The 15,931-nt window shown below is 37.6% G+C and overlaps 5 protein-coding genes across 5 annotated transcripts; 1 reads left to right on the forward strand and 4 right to left on the reverse strand.

Moving 5' to 3' along the window:
* Positions 1-1,518: 1,518 nt before the first annotated feature.
* On the reverse strand, positions 1,519-3,402 carry LOC18029878 (berberine bridge enzyme-like 18). The gene has a single exon (XM_006413790.2). It carries the CDS (start codon positions 3,249-3,251, stop codon positions 1,650-1,652), a length of 1,602 nt encoding a protein of 533 aa, XP_006413853.1. The 5' UTR covers positions 3,252-3,402; the 3' UTR covers positions 1,519-1,649.
* A 1,229-nt stretch (positions 3,403-4,631) lies between these two features.
* On the reverse strand, positions 4,632-6,215 carry LOC18029879 (berberine bridge enzyme-like 17). Its single transcript, XM_006413791.1, has one exon. The coding sequence runs from the start codon at positions 6,213-6,215 to the stop codon at positions 4,632-4,634; it is 1,584 nt and encodes a 527-aa protein (XP_006413854.1).
* Positions 6,216-7,536: 1,321 nt separating this feature from the next.
* LOC18029880 (general transcription factor IIE subunit 1) lies at positions 7,537-10,080 on the forward strand. The gene is made up of 9 exons (XM_024149890.1): positions 7,537-7,664; positions 7,817-7,939; positions 8,181-8,307; positions 8,432-8,539; positions 8,655-8,764; positions 8,867-9,027; positions 9,122-9,333; positions 9,443-9,667; positions 9,784-10,080. Exons 1-9 carry the CDS (start codon positions 7,606-7,608, stop codon positions 10,078-10,080), a joined length of 1,422 nt encoding a protein of 473 aa, XP_024005658.1. The 5' UTR covers positions 7,537-7,605.
* A 575-nt stretch (positions 10,081-10,655) lies between these two features.
* Positions 10,656-12,242, reverse strand: LOC18029881 (berberine bridge enzyme-like 17). Its single transcript, XM_006413793.1, has one exon. The coding sequence runs from the start codon at positions 12,240-12,242 to the stop codon at positions 10,656-10,658; it is 1,587 nt and encodes a 528-aa protein (XP_006413856.1).
* Positions 12,243-13,515: 1,273 nt separating this feature from the next.
* On the reverse strand, positions 13,516-15,099 carry LOC18029882 (berberine bridge enzyme-like 17). Its single transcript, XM_006413794.1, has one exon. The coding sequence runs from the start codon at positions 15,097-15,099 to the stop codon at positions 13,516-13,518; it is 1,584 nt and encodes a 527-aa protein (XP_006413857.1).
* Positions 15,100-15,931: the final 832 nt, after the last annotated feature.

Below are 15,931 nucleotides of genomic sequence, written 5' to 3' on the forward strand. Positions count from 1 at the left end.
TTTTTTTTTAGTGGATATGACGTAGGCGGTGCATGGTGCTCTAATCGAAATCTGGTGAGCTAAAAGAACTTTCCAACCGGTTAATTAAGCACGTTTGAGTAATAAAATTATTTTTATATCTTATTCATCATTTCAGACGATCTTGCTTTGCTTTTTCTTAAGAGCAATAAATGGTTTCGGTACTGAAGATAAGAATAAAAATAAAACTGGAAGTTAACGATGGAAGACTTTTTACAAAAAAATTGTAACTGAAAACATGTGGGAACTTTTGAATATTTTCGATAAATTCAGTGAGCTTTGTTGTTGCATTATAATGTTACGGATTGCACATGGCAAATCTTTAGTACACGATGACCAGTAGTGAAAATATCAAAAGAGGTTATTTAATCAGTTGCCTCTTTTTAAAAAAATTCGACTGAGAATTAGCTATGATACGTGTTTTGAAAGCGGACGTCTAGATTGGTTATTTAGATTCTAATGTTAAGAATATATCACACGTGGACGCTATAACTTGTTAAAATAGACGCAATAAACATTGACTAAACTCGTAGTGAGTCGTAGTCGCGGAAGCCGTGGAATAATGTTAATGGTCACGGAGTCGTGGCCGTGGAGGCCGAACCGATCGTGAACACCATAACTAATAATCGTTAGTGAGCTTCTCTCGTTTTAGTGAGATTATTGTTCTTCTCTCGTTCTTCACTTTCTTTTATTAGTATGTGATATCTCCTAAAGTTAGCTAAGTTTTTGCTTATTCTCTTTTCTCTCAAACTACTTCATCCTATTTTGATCCATAGAATCATCCCTTTGTAATATCGATATATCTATGCAGTTATAAATACCCTTATAATGCCCTCTATAAAAAGAACATTGGATGACAAGAAACTGACACATAGAAAACTATGAAAAATGAATATTATAAAATAAATTTTATTTTCTTCAATTTGAAATTTATTTGATGAGATTGGATAGAATTAAATCACCAATTAATCCTTGGAATTAAAATGATTGATTAACGCTCAGCCTTTTTTTCTTCATCAGCAACTGTGAGTGTTTGACCACTACGATTGCTTTGCTGCCGACATCAATGTATGTTGTTGCTTCTATCGATTTACTTCACGTGCAAGCAACAGTAACGTCGTATCGAAGTATGTGATCGGATTCAAGTTAATGTTTATAATTCAGACCAAGCTTCCTCTGTTACAGTGTAAACGGCGTGAAAATTTCTCAAAACTTTCCCGTGGAAGTAGACGCACCCAATTTTTTTTAGAAACCGTGAAGTATTAATCTTCACTGAGCTGTTCCGTTATCAGTTTTTTAACCTAGACCTGCTTGCTTGCTTACTCTTGAAGAAAACTTAAACTTAGGTTGTTCTTCAGAATTTTCAGGCAAATTCCTCAAGGATCTTTGGGCGAAATACAATGAAATATAATCAGTTTTGAGATTCTCTCAAGACGAGTACTCTATGAATATGTCCTCCAATTGATGATTAATATAGTATCAAATATTTACCAACAGAAATTCAAATATTTTTAAACTACTTGATAACATATACTATACACTAACACAAACACTCACTATCACTCCATGCTTCCTGTTTTTCCGACACAAAAAATCTCCAATCTTTCATTTTTTCAAAACATTCGACTCTTTCACATAACTTGAACAGATTTAAGAGTAGGAATGCTCTGTTCATCACAGAAGAAATCAAAAGGATCAACACTCGTCTTCACTCTCACCAATCTCTCGAAATTATTCTTAAAATACTTAACTCCCCAACTCTTACCTTCCTCGTACTTACTCCTCTTGACACCAACATACATCCCCAAATCAAGATCTCTCAGATTAATATAAGCTCCTCTCGGAGATCTCGCTACAAACCCACTCATCTCATCGTAAACTCTCTCCACCCATCTCATACACTTCTCTTTCTCTTCTCCTCTCCTCCAATAATTCAAATACTGAATCTCGTATACATTCCCTTTACGATGCGGAAACGGCGTCTCGTAATCCGAAATCTCACTCATTTTACCACCAAACGGTGTGAAGATCAGCTGAGCAAACTCTGCTTCCGGTTCTTGCAATCTTCTCCAAATCTTGGAAACCGCGATCTCAGGCATCGGTTCTTGAACGAAATCGGATTTAGCCTTGAAAGACAGCGACGCGCGTGTGCGTTTTCTAAGAACATCGATCGGTTCTTCTCCTAACTCGGCGAACCAAACCACTGACTCGATCCAGCTCATTTCTTTACAGTCTCTCTTCTCCAAACCCAACTCAGGAAATTCCCGGTTTACCAATTTCAATAAATTAGTAACCGAACCGAGATACAGACCCGGAAACGAAGCTCGAACCATGTTCTTGTATCTCTGCAACATAACTCGCACGAATAAATCATCAGAGACTTTATCAGAGACGAACTGCCAACGATGGATGATCTTCAAAGCGCTCTGTTCTGAGAATTTCGTGACGTTGAAGACGGTTAACCTCGACGGAACATCGATTAAACCGATCTTCCATGAGAGAACAACGCAAAAGCTCGAACCACCACCTCCACGAATCGCCCAGAAGAAATCTTCTCCCATCTCTCGCCTTCCAAGAATCCTCCCTCGCGCGTCGACCACACGCGCGTCCGTCACGTGATCGGCCGCTAAACCGTGTTTTCTCAGAAGGGTACCGTACCCTCCGCCGCTAAAGTGTCCTCCGACGCCGACGGTGGGGCAAACACCGGCGGGGAACGCTAAAGTTTTGTTTTTTCTACCGATTTCGTAGTATAATTCACCGATCGTGGCTCCGGTTTGGACCCAAACCGACCGGTTATCGACATCGATTGCGATAGACCGGAGATTCCTTAGATCGATGACGACGAAGGGCTTGTGTGTGACGTAAGATAGACCTTCGTAGTCGTGTCCTCCGCTTCTTGTTCTGATGTGGATGCCGTACCGGCGTGCGCATTTAACCGCCGATTGGACGTGGGAAGGTTGAACCGGAGTTAGGATTAAAACCGGTTTAGGTGTATCAGGAGCAGAGAATCTCTGGTTTTGTATTAAGGAAGTTAAGACGGAGGAGAAAGAAGAATCGTTTGGTGTATGTATGACTTTTGAGACGATGTTGGAGTCGTTTAACCGGAGAGAGAGACATTGGAGAAAACCGGTGTGATTAGACCGGTCAGCTGAAACTGCATGAGGAATCGATAGAAGTAAGAAGATGGAAGTGAAGAAGGCTAATTTAGAGCTAAAGAAGATTTGGAGTTTCATTTTTTTTTTTTGTTGCAATGATGGAGTTTTGCTTTGTAAGGTAGAAAGGTGGAAGAGTGAAGTAAGTTTTGTTAGGCAGAAAGAAAACGTACATATATATTATCCACATCAATATTTTTAGTATTTACTTTAACGTGAAGTTTCTTTCGCTGACTTTGTTTCTTGTATAAATAAGGATCAGTACATGTAAGAGAAGTTAAGATTGTATAAATAAGGGTCAGTACATGTAAGAGAAGTTAAGTTGAGAAAAACAAGTTCAATAATAAGATGAAGAAGCAATAGCTTCTCTCTACTCTCGTCTCTCTCTTCTAAATATAAAAATATAATAATTATGTATAGAGAAGCATAGTGACATATACATAACTGTACATATATTCATATGCTATAATTCATAACAAAATTAGTTGTTTGAGGAGAAATGTATTTAAACTTTGTAGTGGGATATATATATTTGAAAAAATGTTTGATAGATAAGAATAACACGTATTGATCCAAAAAGATATAGATGGATGTGATGATTGAATGGCATTTGTCAGGTACACTCGTAAGAAGCCGAGTGATTGAGAATGGGACTATTTTGGATTGATGTCAAAAAAAGAGAAGGCTTTGTTTTGTAGTGGAACTTGAGGTAAATTTTAAATTCAGAAGAAAAAGCCTTGAGGTTAATTGTCAAGTGTTCACATCTAAATTAATATTTGGGTGTATGATGTGAAATTCTGTCGACATTATGGGCAGATTGTATAGTTAAGGTGTTGAATGTAAAAATTATTGAAAGATTTATATGATTATCCGTTAACAGTTGTATGAGTAATGTCTGTGGACCATATGATATTATGAACCGTGGATATCGATCTCTTAAAGTGTGGTATCTTCCCAAATAAGATCCATATGATATTATGAACCATGGATATCGTCTCTTTCCTAATAAGATCCGGACAGAATTATATTGTGGATATAGACGCAATCGAGGGCAGGTTCAATTTTTTAATATTTATTTATAGTTAATTATAGAAAGAATAGTTTTTTTTCGGAAACGTACCGAATTACCGATACCTTAAAATATCAGAAATTTTCAGATACTTGACTTGCTACGAAAAGTTGCTTTCCAACACAACTTTAGTTCCCTTTAACGATCTACACTAACACTACGTACACACACTAATCTAGGCTATCTAGCTATTATGCTTCTGATTTTTTTTTTTTCAAAAAGTTAACATAAATAGTCCCAAATTCTTTATTGATCATTGTATAATATCACAAAACAGAGAATTCCTAATGTAAGTAGCTAGGACAAATATGTTATGCAAATTACATGAGCTCTAAATAATGCATGCTCGAATAACTTATTATATAGTTTTTTTTTTGGATTAATATGCTCGGTCACATAGCACGAAGAGGAGGAATACTCTGCTCATACCTGAAGAAATTCTCAGGATCATACTTAGCTTTAACATCCATCAGTCTCTTCAAATTCCCCAAGAAATACTTCGATCCATAGATCTCAGCTTCTTCAGTATTTGTCTCTCCACTCAGATTGCTTCCAATATCGATGTCTCTGTAATTCAGAAACGCTTCTCTCGGGTTACTTGACACGTACGGCTCCGTCACGTCGTAAAGCTCCTTCATCGAACCGAGATTAGCGTCTGTAACGTTTGCGTCGTTCCAGAACGAAAAGTACTGAATCTTGAACAAGTTTCCTTTCCGGTGAGGAAACGCGGTGGCATTCGCCGGAATCTTGTCCATCACTCCACCGTAAGGGTTCCACTGCATCCACACATTGTTGAATTTCAACATCATTTTCCAAATCTTCTCCATTCCTTCTTTTGGGATAGGTTTCTTGACGTAATCAGATTTGCTCTTGAAGAATGCTCCTGGAGGTTCTAATGGCCTCTTAAGAAGAACACTCGTTGGTGTCCCGACCGGGAAATCCGCCCAAAACGTCGTCGTATTAATCCAACTCATTTCGTTACAATCTTCACGTTTTAGCCCTAATTCAGGCAAACTCTTGCTTATAATCGCCATTAGTTTCTCTGCTGAGCCTAAGTACTGAGCGGAGAACGCAACCGCAATGGTTTTCTCGTCGGATTTTGCTCCCTTCGTGATTTGTGGCATTGCACTCAAGAAAAGCTCTCGAGGCAATTTGCTAGAGACAAGTTGCCATTTATAGAGGACATCATTGACTCCTTGTTCCAATGTTTTGTTGACCTTAAACACTGTCAAGGTCTCTGGGACCTCGACGAGGTTGATTTTCCAGGAGAGGATAACGCCAAAGCTCGCACCGCCACCACCACGAATGGCCCAAAACAAATCTTCTCCCATGGAAGCTCTGTTCAAGATCTTGCCATTGGCATCAACTAACTGAGCATCAACAACATGATCCACCGAGATTCCATACTTTCTTATCAGATTTCCGTATCCTCCGCCGCTAATGTGTCCTCCCGCTCCTACCGTAGGGCAAACGCCAGCCGCAAACGCCAGCGTTTTGCTTGCTTCAGCGATTTTGGTGTAGAGCTCTCCCAAGGTAGCACCAGCTTGAACCCAAGCTTTCTTGTTGGACACGTCAATGGTAATAGACCGGAGATTGTGCATGTCGAGAATAACAAACGGCACAGATGAGATGTAAGAAAGACCTTCGTAGTCGTGACCAACGCTTCGGATTCGTATCTGGATCTCGTTGGACTTTGCACAGACCACGGTTTCCTGAACATGAGATTCATGTTTTGCAGCAACAATGGCTATTAGGTTTGTGTCGTTAGGGTTTGAGCACCTTTTGTTTTTCGTGTAGGATACGTAAGTGGACACAAAGGTGGAGTTATCGTGATTGTAGAGAGCTTCGGTTATCGGATTCAGGGGACTGGTCCGAGAGCGAAGACATCGAAGGAAGTTTCCAATATTCTGTTTCGTTATTTTTGCCTCTGAAACCGAAACAAGAAGAACAAGAAACAGAGCAAAACCTACTTTCATTTTGTTTGTTTGTATTTTTTTTTTTCGTAGAAATCAAAAGAAAAAAGATGACCAAGTAATTTGTTATATGTATTTCAGTATTTGTTGGGATTTCGATTTGTAGGATAAAAGTCAGCTGAAAAAGAGAATTCGAAAGCTGAATATTTTTGGTGATATGGGTTTATTCAAACTAAACCCTTCGGAATATGGAAAGTAATGAAGGAAAGTTGAATACATGCATAGATATAGATGTTTATTAATGGAATTTTGGATACGTAATGTACCATAAGTTGAATACATAAAATTTTCTTAGTCAATAGTCCAAAGAATTAAATCTGATTGTTTGAACAACCCCTGTTGGAAATAATAACAAAGAACTTGAATAATCTATTCTCTGTTGAAAATTTCTAAAAACTTCACATAATTTATCCTGAAAAATAGTATCCTGAATTTTGAAGAAACTTATCCGAAATGATGAAAATTCTCATTCATTTAGCAATTTTATGTACAAACAAGTTCGAATCCGACATGTTACCGAGCTACTCAAACCTGTCATTTTTTTCAAATAACCTTAACTAAAAATATTTAACTGTTAATCGTAGTAATAAGGCCATAGTAAACTTGGGCCCGGGCTGTTGAGGATACCGCTATAAAAACTTTCGCTTTTAAAAACACAACCTTTTGTGTAAAAACCTTTTTTTTTTGTTGTTCTTGTTCCTCGCTCTCGCTCTGCGCCGCGATCTTTCTCTGTCTCTCTCTAATTTCTCTCCGGTAAGCTTCGTCGGATATCGTAGAAACGTCACCAAGAATTGTCGGGTTATAACGTAGAAACCCTAATTTTATGGTCCTTGTGCTGTCGCACAGTTTTCTTGAAATCGATCGCATTTTTCTCCTCTCCGATTTCTCACCCTTTTCGCATTGCGTGTTTTTTTATGGCTTTTCTTTGGAAATTGGTTTCTATTTCTTAGATTCTGAGCAAATATCACCTCCGTGGTTGTTCAAGTCCATTGTTATTGTTTCACGGTCGGTGGAATTAGCGTATTGCTTTCCATAATACAATTTTGGAACAAGTTTCATCTCTCTGTTTTGCTCTACAAACATTTAATATCTTACTGTGTGAGCCAATATCGAGTGGGGGAATAGCTTTTTCTTTGGCCTTGAATCATTAAAATCGTATCTTTAGACCAGTTTCCAAGAAACTAGCTCCTGCCGTTTTCCTTTGTTCTGCAGTGTGCTTAAGTTTCACAAGCTTCTTGCTCTGCTTTGGTTTCTTGTTTTTTATTTGACCCCTCTGTTAGTTACTTATCCGGTGATTACTCTGTTTTAACTTCTATGCTGGGTGGTTTGTATCAAACATAAACCTAATTAATACTGGCCTCCTCAACTGGTAAATGCAAGTATCTGGTTTGCTATGACCATGGATATATCAGTCCCGGTGCAGAGAACCGTTGTGCTCAAGCTATTTACCAGGTATCTCTCTCGCTCTCTCTCTGTAGTCTATACCATAGAACTTTGTGTTTCTATCCAATCACACACATATTGATACTTTCTTGACTAAATTCGTCATATATATATATATGTTTTTGCATTTCCTATGTTGCCTTTTTAATTTAATTTTTCAGGTTGGTGAGGCTTGTAGCAAGGGTTTCCTATGATCAGTATACCACGAGAAGAGATGATCAGCCGATATCTGCAAGAACTGACGACAGAGGGATTGCCGTTGTGGTGCTGGACTCGCTTACGAGGTTTGTATGCATCTCCTCTACTTTTACTACCCACAAAGTCTATTAGGTGAATCTGGATAACATCTAAAGTTGTCACAGTTAGTAGTTTCCAGACTGGTTTTTTTTATGTTTAATAAGGAGAATGGTAGACTAACTTGTGAAACTTGATTATTGGCTGTTTCAAGATTGATATTGCTTAAAACCCGCTATGTTTTCACTGACCTTTCATTTCTTGGTATTGCTTCTGTTCTATGTCTTCTAGGCGGCAATGGGTTAGAGAAGAAGATTTGGCAAAAGACTTGAGGATAAATGCCAAGCTACTCCGGAAAATATTAAGACACTTTGAAGAACAAAAATTGGTCAAGCGTCACCACCGGAAAGAGGTATGTGCAGAAACTATGCTTTATTAGATTGATATATAGAACTTATCGCATCAATATTCTTCTTGCGAAGCCTATATCGCAAAGATTGTTCCCTCTCACTTCTGTTTTTTCTTATGCTCAATCTTTTCAGAAGAATGCAAAGATATATAGTGGTGCAGTGGCTGCTACAACTGATGGCCGAGCAGAGGACAAAGTTAAGCTCCAAACGTACTCATACTGCTGTCTTGATTATCAACAGGTATGCTTCATATCCTTAGTACCTTTTTTTTTTTTTTTGCTTTCAGTTTGCTGTTTTACCTTTTAATTTACTTCTTTAGATCAAACTACCTTATAGCACTTCTTTTCTCTTACAGATATATGATATTGTTCGGTGTAAGCTGTGCCGGATTAAAAAAAAACTCAAAGATGAACAAGAAGATAAGAATACTGTTCAAGAGTATGGCTGTCCTAAATGCCAAAGGAAGTAAAGTCCACTGCTCTTTCTGTTCTTATAAAAATCTTTACATTGATGAGTTGTGTTGTGTTCACTAAACCCTGAATTAACAGACTCTCATTTCTGGTATAGATATAATGCACTGGATGCCCTGAGATTACTTTCTATGGAAGACGATTCTTTTCATTGTGAGAAATGCAATGGTGAACTTGTTGTGGAATGTAAAAAGCTAACTTCCAAAGATGTAGTAAATGGAGATGGCTATGCAAAGAAACTTCAGATGGTGGAGGTCTGTGTATATTAATTTAGCAGCTCAGTTCAATATTCTAGAAAATTCTATAAATATCAGAAATTATTGGTCCATATTCATGATGGCATCAGAAAGAGTTATGATATTGATTGGAAATAAAGTGCAGGATCTGATGGGTCAAATACATAAAGTAGAAGACCTACCGTTTCCTGACTATGAATCTTATCCGGAATGGGAGGCTCGTGCGGCTAGGGCTGCTCATGAAAATGGTGGTCTGAACCCTAACGATCCTTCGAGGTCACAGGGTGGGTATGGTTCAACATCGATGCAATTTCTCGGAGAGACAAAGGTGATCATTAGTTACACTTCTCAATGTATATACAAGTTAAATGTTACTATTGAAGATGAAGAAGATGTTGATTTCTTAAATTGATTTCATAAATCTTACATATGGTTAGGTTGAGGTTAACCTTGGTGAAGGAAAAGAAGATGTTAAATCTGAAGGTGGAGATTCTAGTCAGAAAGTTTTCCCTTCATGGATGATCAAAGAAGGAATGAATCTGACGGATGAACAAAGAGGAGAGATGAGACATGAAGCAAACACTGATGATGGTGTCTCTGGAGGATCAGTCAAAATTTCAGATGAATCAGCCATGGGAAATGGCGATGATAAGGATCTGAAGGTATATGCCTTTTGTGTAAAGTTTCTGTGTATATTTTAGATTCCTACAGTATGTAGCATCTTGTGGATTGTGTTTCGAGAATCTTGATACATTTTATTTCCGTTTTTTGGCTTCAGGATGAATATATCAAAGCTTACTACGCCGCTCTACTGAAGCAGCAAGAGGTAGCTGAAAAGCTGAATCAGCAAGAATCTGCAGGGGTATTAACCACTCCTGACATTGAGTTGGCTTCTACAACATCCTCAGATCGTCAGGTTGGTATGAAGTCCAAACGTGAAGAGGAAGATGAAGAAGATGTGGAATGGGAAGAAGAGGCTCCTGTTGCAGCAAATGGAGACTACAAGGTGGACTTAAATGTGCAAGCAGATGATGAAAAAGAAGAAGAAGACGACGTCGAGTGGGAAGAAGGGTGAAAGAAAATGGAACCACCATTGATCATAGAATTAAGGTTGATTGTCATGTGCACCATTGTGATTTAGTAACTAACCTATTGAGAATCTCATCATATACACCAATTTAATGTGAAGAATAATAGGTTACCTTGACACTCAAAAAGCTTTCCCTGCTTCACCAGTAGAGTGAAATGCTAAGATTCTTAACATGAAGGATCTTCATGTTAAATAATCCATCCAAAAATCACAAGTTTGTAAAGAATAACTAACAACAAGAGACGTTATAATAGTAAAACCATCACCAGCCTGATCAACACAGGACTATGAACATGAATATTTAAAAACAAAAGATATTTTCAAACATAGCTTTATGTTTCTGTATAGACATCTAGACGAACGAATATTATGTTGTGTCTATTCTTTCAAAAAGTAAACATGAATACTCCCAAAGTTTTTGGTTGATCATTGAATAAAAACACACAATCATACGCAGGATAAATACTTTATGCAAATTACATGAGCTATATAATGCATGCACACATTACATTTTACTTTATCTTTTTGGTATATATGCTCACAAAACTTAGTAACAAAAGTCACATAGCACGAACAGGAGGAATACTCTGTTCGTACCTGAAGAAATTCTTAGGATCATACTTAGCTTTAATATTCATCAGTCTTTTCCAATTCCCCAAGAAATACTTGGATCCATAAATGTCAGCTTCTTCAATATTTGTCTCTCCACTCGGATTGCTTCCAACATCGATATCTCTGTAATTCAAAAACGCCTCTCTTGGGTTACTTGACACGTACGGCTTCGCCATCTCATAAAGTTCTTTCATCAAACCGAGATTAGCGTCTGTGGCGTTTGCGTCGATCCATAACGCAAAGTACTGAATCTTGAACAAGTTTCCTTTCCGGTGAGGAAACGCGGTGGCATTCGCCGGAATTTGGTCCATCACTCCGCCGTAAGGGTTCCACTGCATCCACACATTGTTAAATTTCAACATTGTTTTCCAAATCTTTTTCATTCCTTCTTTTGGGATCGGTTTCTTGACGTAATCAGATTTGCTTTTGAAGAATGCTCCTGGTGGCTCCAATGGTCTTTTCAGAAGAACGCTCGTCGGTGTCCCAACCGGATAATCCGCCCAAAACGTTGTCGTATTAAGCCAACTCATTTCATAGCAATCTTCACGTTTTAGTCCTAATTCAGGCAAGTTCTTGTTTATAATCTTCATGAGCTTCGTTGATGAGCCTAAGAACTGAGCGTAAAAGTTAACCGCGATGGTTTTACCCTTGGATTTCGCTCCTTTTGCGACCTGAGGCATTGCTCTCAAGAAAAGCTCTTTAGGCAATTTGCTAGAGACAAGCTGCCATTTGTAGAGAACATCAGTGGCTCCTTGTTCTAATGTTTTGTTGACCTTAAACACTGTAATAGTCTTTGGGACCTCAACGAGGTTAATCGTCCACGAGAGGATTACACCGAAGCTAGCACCACCACCGCCACGAATCGCCCAAAACAAATCTTCTCCCATGGAGGCTCGATTCAAGATCTTGCCATTGACATCAACTAACTGAGCATCAACGACATGATCCACCGAGATTCCGTATTTTCTAATCAGATTACCGTATCCTCCGCCGCTGATATGTCCTCCCGCTCCTAAAGTGGGGCAAACGCCAGCCGCAAACGCTAGCGTTTTGCTTGCTTCAGCGATTTTGGTGTAGATCTCTCCCAAGGTCGCACCAGCTTGAACCTTAGCTTTCTTGCTGGACACGTCAATGGTAATAGACCGGAGATTGTGCATATCAAGAACAACAAATGGCACAGACGAGATGTACGAAAGACCCTCGTAGTCGTGACCGCCGCTTCGGATTCGTATCTGGACTCCGTTGGACTTTGCGCAGACCACGGTTGCCTGAACGTGAGATTCATGTTTTGCGGCAATGATGGTTATTAGGTTTGTGTCGTTAGGGTTTGAGTACCTTTTGTTTTTCGTGTAGGACACGTAAGTTGACACGAATGTTGAGTTATCGGGAGTATAAAGGGCTTCGGTGATCGGATTCTCCTGTCTGGTCCGATCATGAAGGCACCGGAGGAAGTTTCCATTATTTGGTTTAGTTACTTCCGCATCTGAAACTATAACAAGTAGAACAAGAAACACAACGAAAACTACTTCTTTCATTGTTATCTTTCTTGTTTGAAGAACTCTGCGGAGAAAACTAAACTCTGCAGAGAAAAGAAAGCCCAAGCAATTTGTTTTACGTATTTATTGGCATTTCGATTTATAGAATTAAAACTCCGCAGAGAAATTTAATTCGAAGGCCTAATTTTGGTCAATGAGGGAAAGTTGAAAACATCGATAGATTTTTATTGATGGAAACGTAGAGTGAAGTGAAACTGATATTAAAGAAACCTACCTTGTTTTTAATGATTATCAGTTATGATTTAACTTTGTTAAGTAAAGATTTTGTTGATCAAAGATCTTCCACACATTAATGACTTAATATGAAAAAATCCCTAACTTATTACATTAGACCATATCTTCTTATAGATGAAAGAAATGTGCTAGAGTTGACCCAAAACAAAGAAGAAATGTGCTAGATTTGACATAATTAATTAAATTGAAAATTATTTGAATAAATTTGTAAAAAAAACAAACAAAACTTATACATTTATCTATAATTTATTACACATATCAATATAGATGAATGAAACCTTAGGCCATATAATTCAGGAAACAAATAATAACATATCAAAGCATCTTATTGAAAAGAACGATTTGTAATTTCTACAAAGAAATAAGGATATGATTATTTGCCTTGCTTACTAAATTTGCATAATTATTTATTTGATATCGATACGTAGTTTTATTTCGTAAGATGTATTTATTTCTTACACTGATCTTTATGTAAAAATATGTTTCGTAAAGTTTCCGAGTAGAGTTATTCTGAAAAAAATTTCAACATTTTTAGGTTTGCATTATAATTACACTGGTTTTGATGTATAGCTGTTTGGTAAATAAGCACAACACTACCATCATCTATTAACGCGGTTCCATATGCTCACAGTATTTCTGCAACTATGGAGGATGCATGGAACCAAGATAACAAATTACGAGTGACATCAATATCCCAAGAAATGTGCCAACTAACAATGGTCGATGGTATTGTAGGTAGCAAATTATAATTTTTTCTTAAAAAAATAGTATTTTCAAAAATAATCAACTATATTTTCCTATGATGGTACCTACACGAACGAATCGATCAGTATTATGTTGATTCGTTCAACAATTAACACAAAAATTCCCAATTTTTTTTATTGATCATTGACTAATATCACAAAACATAAATCTTACGTACGTACTGTAAGTAGGACAAATAGGTTTGATCTATGCAAGTTGCATGAGCTTAATTAATGCAACATAACTTATCCAACAGAAAAGTCCCATTAAAGAGTTACATTGCAAGAACAGGAGGAATACTCTGCTCATACCTGAAGAAATTCTCAGGATCATACTTAGCTTTAACATCCATCAATCTCTTCAAATTTCCCAAGAAATACTTCGATCCATAGATCTCAGCTTCTTCAACACTGGTCTCTCCGCTCGGATTGCTTCCAACATCGACGTCTCTGTAATTCAAAAACGCCTCTCTCGGATTGCTTGACACGTACGGCTCCGCCACATGGTAAAGCTTTTTCATCAAACGGAGATTAGCGTCTGTGGCGTTTGCGTCGATCCATAACGCAAAGTACTGAATCTTGAACAAGTTTCCTTTCCGGTGAGGAAACGCCGTGGCATTCGCCGGAATTTGGTCCATCACTCCGCCGTAAGGGTTCCACTGCATCCACACATTGTTGAATTTCAACATTGTTTTCCAAATCTTCTTCATTCCTTTTTTTGGGATCGGTTTCTTGACATAATCTGATTTTCCTTTGTAGAATGCTCCTGGAGGATCAGATGGCCTATCTAGAAGAACGCTCGTCGATGTTCCCATAGGATAATTTGCCCAAAACATTGTCGTATTAAGCCAGCTCATTTCGTAGCAATCTTCACGTTTTAGCCCTAGTTCAGGCAAGTTCTTCTTCATAATCTCCATTAGTGTTTTCGCTGAGCCTAAAAACTGAGCAAAGAACTTAACCGCAATGGTTTTATCACCGGATTTCTCTCCATTTGTGATATCAGGCATTGCTCTCAAGAAAAGCCCTTGTGGTAATTTGCTAGAGACAATCTGCCACTTGTACAGAACATTAGTGGCTCCTTGTTGAAGTGTTTTGTTAACTTTAAACACTGTTAAGATCTCTGGGACCTCAACGAGGTTGATTTTCCACGAGAGGATAACTCCAAAGCTCGCACCTCCACCACCTCGAATGGCCCAAAACAGATCTTCTCCCATGGAAGCTCTGTTCAAGATCTTGCCGTTGACATCAACTAGTTGAGCATCAACGACATGATCCACCGAGATTCCGTATTTTCTGATCAGATTTCCGTATCCTCCACCGCTGATGTGTCCTCCCGCTCCTACAGTAGGGCAAACGCCAGCTGGAAACGCCAGCGTTTTGCTCGCTTCAGCGATTTTGGTGTAGAGCTCCCCCAAGATCGCCCCAGCTTGAACCCAAGCTTTCTTGGTTGATACGTCAATGGTAATAGACCGGAGATTGTGCATGTCGAGAATGACAAAAGGTAAAGATGAGATGTAAGAAAGGCCCTCCAAGTCGTGACCGCCGCTACGGATACGGATCTGGATTCCGTTGGACTTTGCACAGACCACGGTTGCCTGAACATGAGATTCATGTTTTGCAGCAACAATGGCTATTAGGTTTTTGTCGTTAGGGTTTAAGTACCTTTTGTTTTTCGTGTAGGACACGTAAGATGACACGAAGGTTGAGTTATGCGGGCTATAGATGGCTTCGGTGATCGGATATTCTGGACTTGTCCGACAACGAAGACATTTGAGGAAATTTTCAATATTTTGTTTCGTTACTTTTGCATCTGAAACCGAAAGAATAACAATAAACAGAATACAAAGTACTTCTTTCATTTTTTTATTATTTTTTTTTAATTTAGAAAAAGAAACGTCCGAGACATTTGTTTTATGAAGAATGTAGTTAATGGGATTTGGATTATATATAATAAAACTCTGGTGAGTTTACTTTGAATAAACCTACAAAGATATGGAATCTCCTTTAGTGAGAGAATGTTGAATACATACGTAGATATATAAATGTTTATTACTATGTTGCTTTTTTTTTTGTTGAACAGTTGAATGAGTTTAATGGAGTGTTGATTTTGGCCTTTTGGGTGTTGAAATGAAATGAGAGTAGCAAGGACAAAACGCCACGTGGACCAATGAAAAAGTTGCTTTGTTGTTTTTAGATTTTTATTTCATTTCAATTCTTTGAGATTAATCGATAGTATTTTTTATACAAAACAATAATTTTATACTAAAATTAATCATTTTTGTATCCTATAAATAGAAATTTATTTCTTAATTTGGGTACACATAAAAGAACTTCTTTTTCCCATAAATTTTCTAAGACTTTTTTTATAAGCTCTTATTTTAAAGTTTTTAAAATAGTTTAATGTGTGATTTAAGAGTTTGATTGTGAAGTTTTTAATGTGTGATTTTGAAGTTTTAATATTTTATTTATGAGTTTGACAATTTATTTAAGTGTTGGAAATATAGTGTTGAATTTTATTAAACAAAATTATTGTAAAATATAAAAAATTTAGTGGTTTTAAATTATTAGGTGGAGGAAAGAAGATGATATGAACTCTTAAAATATAAAAAAGAAGGTGTTAAAAAAAATCCATTGTGGATAGTTTTAGTGGAAATGTAACATATGGTGAAACCATTCTATATTCAAGAAAGT

Source organism: Eutrema salsugineum, unplaced genomic scaffold (assembly GCF_000478725.1).
Source record: "Eutrema salsugineum unplaced genomic scaffold, Eutsalg1_0 scaffold_1, whole genome shotgun sequence".
NCBI classification, from domain to species: Eukaryota; Viridiplantae; Streptophyta; class Magnoliopsida; order Brassicales; family Brassicaceae; genus Eutrema; species Eutrema salsugineum.

Bases quoted from the DNA above. Each gene is read 5' to 3' on its own strand.
- LOC18029878 (XM_006413790.2), bottom strand. From the start codon at position 3,251: ATGAAACTCCAAATCTTCTTTAGCTCTAAATTAGCCTTCTTCACTTCC.
- LOC18029879 (XM_006413791.1), bottom strand. From the start codon at position 6,215: ATGAAAGTAGGTTTTGCTCTGTTTCTTGTTCTTCTTGTTTCGGTTTCA.
- LOC18029880 (XM_024149890.1), top strand. From the start codon at position 7,606: ATGACCATGGATATATCAGTCCCGGTGCAGAGAACCGTTGTGCTCAAG. The intron at 8,765-8,866 runs GTAAAGTCCACT...TTTCTGGTATAG, and splicing joins TGTCCTAAATGCCAAAGGAA to ATATAATGCACTGGATGCCC. The intron at 9,668-9,783 runs GTATATGCCTTT...TTTTGGCTTCAG, and splicing joins GCGATGATAAGGATCTGAAG to GATGAATATATCAAAGCTTA.
- LOC18029881 (XM_006413793.1), bottom strand. From the start codon at position 12,242: ATGAAAGAAGTAGTTTTCGTTGTGTTTCTTGTTCTACTTGTTATAGTT.
- LOC18029882 (XM_006413794.1), bottom strand. From the start codon at position 15,099: ATGAAAGAAGTACTTTGTATTCTGTTTATTGTTATTCTTTCGGTTTCA.